Source organism: Diabrotica virgifera, chromosome 5 (assembly GCF_917563875.1).
Source record: "Diabrotica virgifera virgifera chromosome 5, PGI_DIABVI_V3a".
NCBI lineage: Eukaryota > Metazoa > Arthropoda > Insecta > Coleoptera > Chrysomelidae > Diabrotica > Diabrotica virgifera.
This window is the reverse complement of record NC_065447.1, coordinates 252457308-252465405: the sequence shown is the minus strand read 5'-3', so window position 1 is coordinate 252465405 and position 8098 is coordinate 252457308. Positions and strand designations below refer to the sequence as shown.

Here is an 8098-nt window from a genome sequence, read left to right as displayed (position 1 = left end):
TTCAAAGAAAAAGGTGCGGATTTGTGCATTGCTAAGTTTAATCGCAAAAGTTGTGTGACGAAGTTTAAAATTTAGCTTCTTAATCACGTTTATTTGAAAGTAGAGAGTACAAAGAAGTTTTCTGGTGAGTGTTAGATCAAAATGTTTTATAGAAAAAAAATAGTGCAACTTTTAATGTCGACATTAGAAATCCCCAATATAACGCTTATTTTTTGAGGGACAGACGATCTAGGTCTAATTTTTCATCTTTAGTACTATCCTTGGATTATAAGCTTTCATTTGACACCTCATTTGTCATTTCTACCTTAGACCATAAAAACTGATAGACACGCCGTGATGCTATTCTCTCGTCTCGAAGAGTGAAGCCAACATAAAACGATTCATACAGCTGTGCGTGACGTCAGTTTACGGCAGAAAACGTTAGAGATTATGTAGAAGTGTTTAGAGGTGTTGTAAACTTTTTAAAGTGTTCCAATTTAAAATTTTTCCAATACACTAATTTTTTAATTATGGTGTTATCTTGCAGAGCATTTAATTGTACGCAGCGACAAAAAAAAGGGGAAAACACCTAAAATCCAGTTTGCAGCAGCATAATAAACAAGCGATTTTTTAAAAAATTGAAGACATTATAAAGTATCTTAATTCATTCAAATATTCCAACAATGGTGAACCACTGCATCTAAGCCAAAAATAAACGGGTTTTATTGGTATGATGCGAATGCGAATTTGGAAAAATTACGTGAAGGATCATATGGATGGAGGTCTGAAGTATCTTTCGGCCTATAAACTTTCTCAGTATCACTTAGAAGTTTTCTTTAGTTCTATTATAGGAGTCATGGAGGTTACCATAACAACCCAATGGCAAAAAAATTTGAAGATGCTATAAAAGACTCTTAATGCACACAAGTGTTACAGGATCTACCCAGGCTAATTGTATAGAACAGGCACCTTCCACAATTTTAGCAATGAGCACAACAAATACTGTGAAAATGAAAACTGTTGATCATCAACTCATTGACAACTCTGGAACTGATGAAAATAATAGGGAAATAATAACTAGTAACCATGATTATACTGTAAATAATTTAAGTTTTTCAAAAAGAGTATCTTATGTTTGTGATGTTGTTGACTATATCGCTGGGTTTGTACTTAAGAAAGTTAAGAAAACATTACATTGTGACATATGTTTGTGTGCAATTGAAATTGAATGTGATAATTTACAATGTCCATTCATAAACACAAAAATTATAGCATTCAAAAAATTTTTAATTCAACCTTCTAAAGACGTCATTCATATTTGCAAAATTGCTGAAAGCGAAATTAGAATTATGTAGGTACAATTTAAAAAAATTTAACGATTCTAAATTATTGACAAAATTGATCTTAAACGTGCATGGTTCTGTGTTTAGCGAATACCTACAAAGAACATGTTTGATCATGATTTTGAAACAAACCATTTGTTTAATCGAATAAAGATAATTTGTTCGCATTATTGATACATCAGATTGTACCACGAAGGTGAAAAACTAAATAATGTAATAAGAGTTAGAAGTAAGTTAACAAAAGGTATTTTGTTTTGTGGTCATTAATTAATAGATTTCCTACATATTTTTTCACCTAACATGAAACTAACACCCAAAAGAAAATTACTCTCCTTTAAATTTATTTTTGATTATCAAACAAGAAGATATATACCAACGATATAATTTCAAATAAAACATTTATTTTTACAAAATTACTTTAAGTCAAAAATATTTATTAATTACTTTGCTAAATGATTTTTCTTCCATATTTTTTACAAAATATTAAGTTATACTACAAAACTACTTATATTACAAAAGTTATACTATAATTAATCTAAAATTGGGTAATTTTATTAGTGCTTTGCTAAGAATCCAAACGAGTTCTTGCCGTATTGTGACGTCACTTTCGCGGAAGGTCTTTGCTTCAACGGTTCGGTACAAGGCGTGTCTATCAGTTTTTATGGTCTAAGATTTCTACCTAGTATAATGACGGAGAAGTAAACGTTTTAGGGCCGGTACTTTATGTCCCGGTTAAACCTCGGTTAGCTAACCGAGGTTTATTCGGGACAGAAAAGTACCTCATAGGGCCTCTTGCGTTGTAATAAAAGCAATTATAATTATTATTATAATTATTTATATGAATATAATAATAAGTATAATTGCGTTTATGTCTATGTTATGCATATATTTATGTCCCGATTAAACCTCGGTTAACTAACCGGCTGTTAACGGAGACATAAAGTACCGGCCCTTAGTCTATTATTCTTATAGGTACATTTAACATTTATTGAAATTATGAAAGAAATGGCATGGCAACACTGTGACGCACAAACATAAGATTCAGCTGTGCGTTACATAGGGTGCACTAATATCCAACATGTCCGGATTTACATGGCGGACGGCTCGAGAATCGGACGATCCTTATGCGTTTCTGTTATTCTGATACAAAATCTGAGATGCTGGGGTTAGTTGGCTTGGTGTGAAAAGGTGGGACCGATTTTTTAAAAATTTATTGGTGGTAGTAGGTACTGGAATAATGTTAAAGACTAAAGAGAAGATAATCTTTATTGTATAAAATAGTTAATTATAATAGTTTATTGTATAAAATAGTTAAGATAATGTTTATTGTTTATTGTATAAAATAGTTAATTTAATTAGACAATTTAAAAAGTTTTTGTTTTTATTTATTTAAAAAAATTTCAGATATATCTACTTTATCCCGGTTATTTATAGCGTTCTTCGCCTTCGCCTTCCAGTTCCCAGTTTCCAGCTTTGTCGGTTGTTTCATTCGCCAGGGTGACGGTTCCTTTCTGACATTGCCTTCTGAATGTCGCCTAGTCAGGATTGTTTCGGCGTTCCTATCTTCCTTCTTTCCCTTGGCGACCACTTTAGAATTTGTTTTGTGGCTAATTAATTAACTCTAAGTATAAATTAAAATTTGATCCAGTTCCATTGACAATCTTCGTTGCAAGAAACGTCTCAGAAGAAAGGACTAACAGTCGTTAAAATTTTGCTGTTTTACGTTCCTTCTTAAAAAAATGTCCCTACAAAATAAAAATTAACTGAACAAATGGCCAGTTTGGGTCTCATTCCGTATTTATTAGTAAGTATAAATATATCCGTATCTATTCTACGTCATTTAGTAGATATGAGGAGAATGTGAAATTGATCCGACTGGAATATCCCACTCCCAGGTCTCCTCAACACTCAAGAAATTTGAGGCAATAAAGAACTCTTCCTATTAGTGGTGGTTAATTTTTATACCCATTTAGGCCCGGTACTTTATGTCTCCGTTAACAGGCGGTTAGTTAACCAGGGTTTAGTCGGGACCTCTTTATTAGGGTGTCTTGCGTTATAATAAATGCAATTATAGTTATCATTATACTTATTTATAATTATAATAATTTGTAATTGCATTTAAGTATTACAACACAAGAGACCCTAAAGAGGTCCCGATTAAACCCCTGTTAACCGGCTGTTAACGGAGACATAAAGTACCGGGCCTTAATTTAATGTGGTTACGCATTAAATTTTTTTTTTACGATTTTGGATATTTTCTGAGGCCTAAAAAACGCTGAATTAACTTTCACATTACAAAACTGCTTTTTTCTACAATCACTATTCAAAGTGAACTTTTCTGCACGGTTTTATGTTAGCAAACTTGATATTTTCTCACAGTATAAGATATTTGACATTAGTGTGCAGAAAAGTGACGTTTCTGTGCCGCAATAGTACATTGTTTACCGGGTAGGAAAAGCTTAACAGGACGACTGTGAAGATTGCTAAGTCGAGGCGCAAGCCGAGACTTAGCAACACAGAGTCCAGGAATGTGGCTTTTCCTACGAGGTAAACATACTATTTTTCCGCAAATCGTTTAAAATTCGACAGATATTGATTGATTTAAAAAAAAAACGCGATAATTTTATTCCCAAATAAATGGTGCTTTGAAATTCCTAATAAAATTACTTGGGTTACTATGGAAACGTATTGGGGTTGAATTGTCAAACTTGACGCTTATAAATAGAACACTAACAACTGTACGGAAATATCATTTCCTTACAGTAAGGAAATGACATTTCCTTACAGTAAGGAAGTCCTGACTTTTTCTTCAAGAAATTTTGACAGGAATGTCAAAATTTCCTGGCGATTTGCGGAAAAGTTCTTTTCTGCACAGTTGACTACCTCATTCTGAGTAACGTTATATTCTGTTTACATCCGTGGACTACCGCATTCTGAGTAACGTTATATCTGTTTACATCCGTGGTTAAACTTTAGACAAATATATAACCTATAAGACAATTTATATTTAACTATAGCATAGAAACTAAATTATGGATGTTACAACTGTTTTATTTTACAATTTTATTCTTATTAAACATTTTATAATTATCAAATAACCAATAAGGATTTAGCAACCTGTGCAAGAGACGTCAAATGAAGTAGGTTTTGTGTAAATCCGTGACTGCATAAATATAATGTCAATAATGTGTAATAATTGTTTAAATTTAAACAAATTAAGGCAGTGCATTAATTTTTTAACTGATTTCTGTGCAATTTATTTACGTATAAGGAATTTAAATTGATTAGTAGGTATTAATTAAATACAGTTTAAAATTTATCACATAGGTACCTATTATAATTAATCGTCGTTTGGAAATTGTGATTTTTATTTTTAGGAAAAACTGTGCTTGTAGAAAAAGTATAGTGTGAAACACGTGCAGAAAGGTAATTTCCCACTCGTTTGAATTGCGGCACTCGCTTGCGCTCGTACCGCAACGTTTCAAACTCGTGAGAAATTAGTACCTTTCTGCACTTGTTGCACAATATACTATTTTCGATTGTGTTTTTCATGTGAAGGAAGGAGCACTACTGTGACGTGAGGTTGCTCTATCTACAAAATTTTGTTTGTATCAGGGTAACAGAAATGCGTGAAATCGTTCAATTTTGGTGCCCTCTGCTAGGTCACTCTCTTCTCTCTTTCTCTTTAGTACACTCCAACAATACTCCCACAATAGGTAATGGTGGCTTGACAAAATTATAAATAGAATAAAATGTTCAAGAATATTTAGAACTGGAAGTCTTTTTCAAACAATATTCAAATTTTAATTTAACCATCTTATTTAGTTTGTATAATAATTCCTATTTACTATCAAATCAAATGATATTTAAAATTATATTATTAATTTAATATTTAGTCTAACCTTGCGCCATCTAACCGATTGACCCAAAAAGCGCAAAAGTGCAAAGAAGGAAACTGTCTTTTTCGCAAATTTCCTTTTCGATTGCCTCCTTGCTCAAGATTTTCACCTCGGTATGTCGGTATGGAGCATCGAGATAGGAGTGGAGCTCCACTCCACTCCAATCTCGATGGTATGGAGCAATGGGGACAGTTTACAAATCTAAAACATTTTGAAATGTAGTCTTTCCAGATTTTTGTTCCATCATAGCGAATCACCTAGGACCCAGGATTTATCCCCTCTAAGTCTCCCTCTAGTATCCCTGTGATTGTATATTGTATTCCCAGATAGAGGAAAGTCGCCAATTATGGAATACCATTTTGTTTTGGGGATATAAAATAATACCTTTACAGAAATGAAAACAATTGAATGTTGTGACACATCAGTCATACATTTTTATGTAGTAATTAAAAACCTTCTATTAAATATCTTAATTAAAAAAAAATCGAACAAAAATACAAAAATCCCAAATTAGTAACCAAATATGGAATAGGTACCCATATATGGAATATGCTTAGACATAAACCAACATATCAGTAACAAAAATAGACATAAACATCTGAGATCAAATAAATTTAAATAAGAAAATTGTGAAAAATGAAAGAAGTAGCTTAATTCACTTGCAGACATCACAGATCCATGTATGAAACTCTGGACCAGCAGAATCATAATGAGCCCACTTACACTTAATCCACTATTCCATAATTAGGCACCAACGACTGTCCATATTTGGATTTGTACATTAGTTCAAACTAGTATCAACTCAACCTTTTTCCAAGAGGAAAGGCACCAATTTTGAGACACTTTATTTGAAAAACGAATATAAAACATAATACTCAAAAGTTTTTAAAACATTTATTTCTAAAACTTAAATTTAATATTTCTAGGACACAACCAAAAAGAAATAAAGCGAATAAGACATATATTTTTGCAAAAAACTACAATTAATTTTTTTGCGACATTTAGGTAATATTACAAATAAAAGGTGGCCTAATTTGGGATAGCCAGGTATCCAAATTTGAGACAGGTACCCCAATTTGAGATACTATTCAAAAAAACCCTTTCCTTCACAGAAAAGGCAAATAAATGTGCTGGACACTATTTCTCCACAGTCTCCATGTGCCCACCTGCCACATTGGTAACACCTTGCCCATCGTTCGCCATATCTATCGTCGGAAAATTTGCCGGTGCAAAATAGACATTTAGCGTCGTTTTCTCCACTTTCGTCGGACGATGAATCAGCTAATGGAAAGTCTTCGCTGCTATCTGAACTTGATCTCGAAGAAACTTTCCGTTTCCTTCTGGATGTTTTGCCTTTTGGTGCAGACAGGCCCGTGCGCAGGGAGGGGTTTTGGGGGTTCTAACCCCCCCCCCCCCATCGAGGGGTTGAAGAAACTGGTTGAAGAAATTGAAAAAATTTTGCAAAACCAGATGGGTAGAGCAACACGAGTCTGTCGCAACTTATCTGCACTTACAACCAGCAGTAATTCGCGCTCTTGATGTGATTTCGACCACCTGGAAGGATCCGACGACTTCATCTGGAGCTTTCCAACTTCTTTCAGCAATAAAAACTGCAAATTTCCAGGTAAAATTCAAGACTCACACTAGCACGTTACCAGCTCTCTATTATAAGATGTTTGTATATTCTTCATTCTTTGAATTTAATTTCCAGATCTCCATGCATATTTTGAGCTCAGTACATTCTTTGACTTTGTCTCTCAGTCGAGTACTTCAGTCCGAAAACCAGGATCTTGGCGAGGCTATCGAACTGGCTGATGCTGCGAAACAAGTCCTGCTTGAAAGAAGAGAAAACGCCGAAAAGGACTTCAGAGGAATTTTCAAAACCGTGAGCGAAATCAGCGCAAAATACGACATCGAACTGCGGAAACCAAGGCTCGCGTCAAAACAGACTCAACGCTCCAACGTACAAACTGATTCAGTTCAAGATTATTTTCGCATAACGATTTACATCCCATACATTGATTTGTTTCTGACCCATATACAAGATCGATTTTTGAATCACCGCAAAATTTTATCAAACTTTGCTTGCCTCTTCCCCAACAAAATGAAGAATTTCAATGAAGAATCCTGCGCTCAACTGTTTGAACCATACTCTTCAATTTTGCGGGATGATTCCCGTGACATCTGGGTAGACGAAGTCAAACTTTGGCGTCAACGCATCGCCGGAAAGAACGTTAAAAATTCGCTTGAAGCACTCGATGTGTGCAATGGAGATGCGTTTCCAAATGTACATCAAATGCTTCGCATTTTGGCAGTTCTGCCTGTAACGACAGCAACGAATGAACGCTCCTTTTCAACATTGCATCGCCTCAAAACTTACCTCAGGTCAACAATGTCTGAAGATCGGCTGAACGGATTAGCTTCGCTCAATATACATCGCGATGTCGAGGTCGATCCGCAAAGAGTTTTGGAGAAGTTTTTTTCTACACCTCGCAGAGTTAATTTATTATATAATAACTGAATATCAAGTCAAGGCCAAGACACAATAAAATGTCTTCATTTATAAGAAAAGTTTCTTATTATTTTTTATTAACTTCATAACCTAACATGATACACATATGTCAAAACCCCCCCCCCCCCCCATAAACGAATTCTGCGCACGGGCCTGGGTGCAGAAGGTTGACCTACGTCTTCGTATACTGTTATTTCTTCTGCGGGCGTTGTTGTTTTTTCTGATTTAACACTTTTTGTTGAACTGTTTTTTTCTGGAGCTAATACACAATCCAAGTTTAGCTGGGGTACTATTGGGGTAAACTTTGCTCTAATTCTTCTTTGTAGAGTGTTAGAGTAATTACTGAAGCCTTTGCTGATCTCGCA

At 34.4% G+C, this 8098-nt stretch overlaps 1 protein-coding gene across 1 annotated transcript; it reads left to right on the top strand.

Moving 5' to 3' along the window:
• The first annotated feature begins 6664 nt into the window (after nucleotides 1-6664).
• LOC126884842 (52 kDa repressor of the inhibitor of the protein kinase-like) lies at nucleotides 6665-7763 on the top strand. The gene is made up of 2 exons (XM_050651122.1): nucleotides 6665-6845; nucleotides 6933-7763. Exon 2 carries the CDS (start codon nucleotides 6939-6941, stop codon nucleotides 7740-7742), a length of 804 nt encoding a protein of 267 aa, XP_050507079.1. The 5' UTR covers nucleotides 6665-6845; nucleotides 6933-6938; the 3' UTR covers nucleotides 7743-7763.
• Nucleotides 7764-8098: the final 335 nt, after the last annotated feature.

What these genes read in the sequence shown, in the direction of transcription:
- LOC126884842 (XM_050651122.1), top strand. Translation starts at nt 6,939, where the DNA reads ATGCATATTTTGAGCTCAGTACATTCTTTGACTTTGTCTCTCAGTCGA.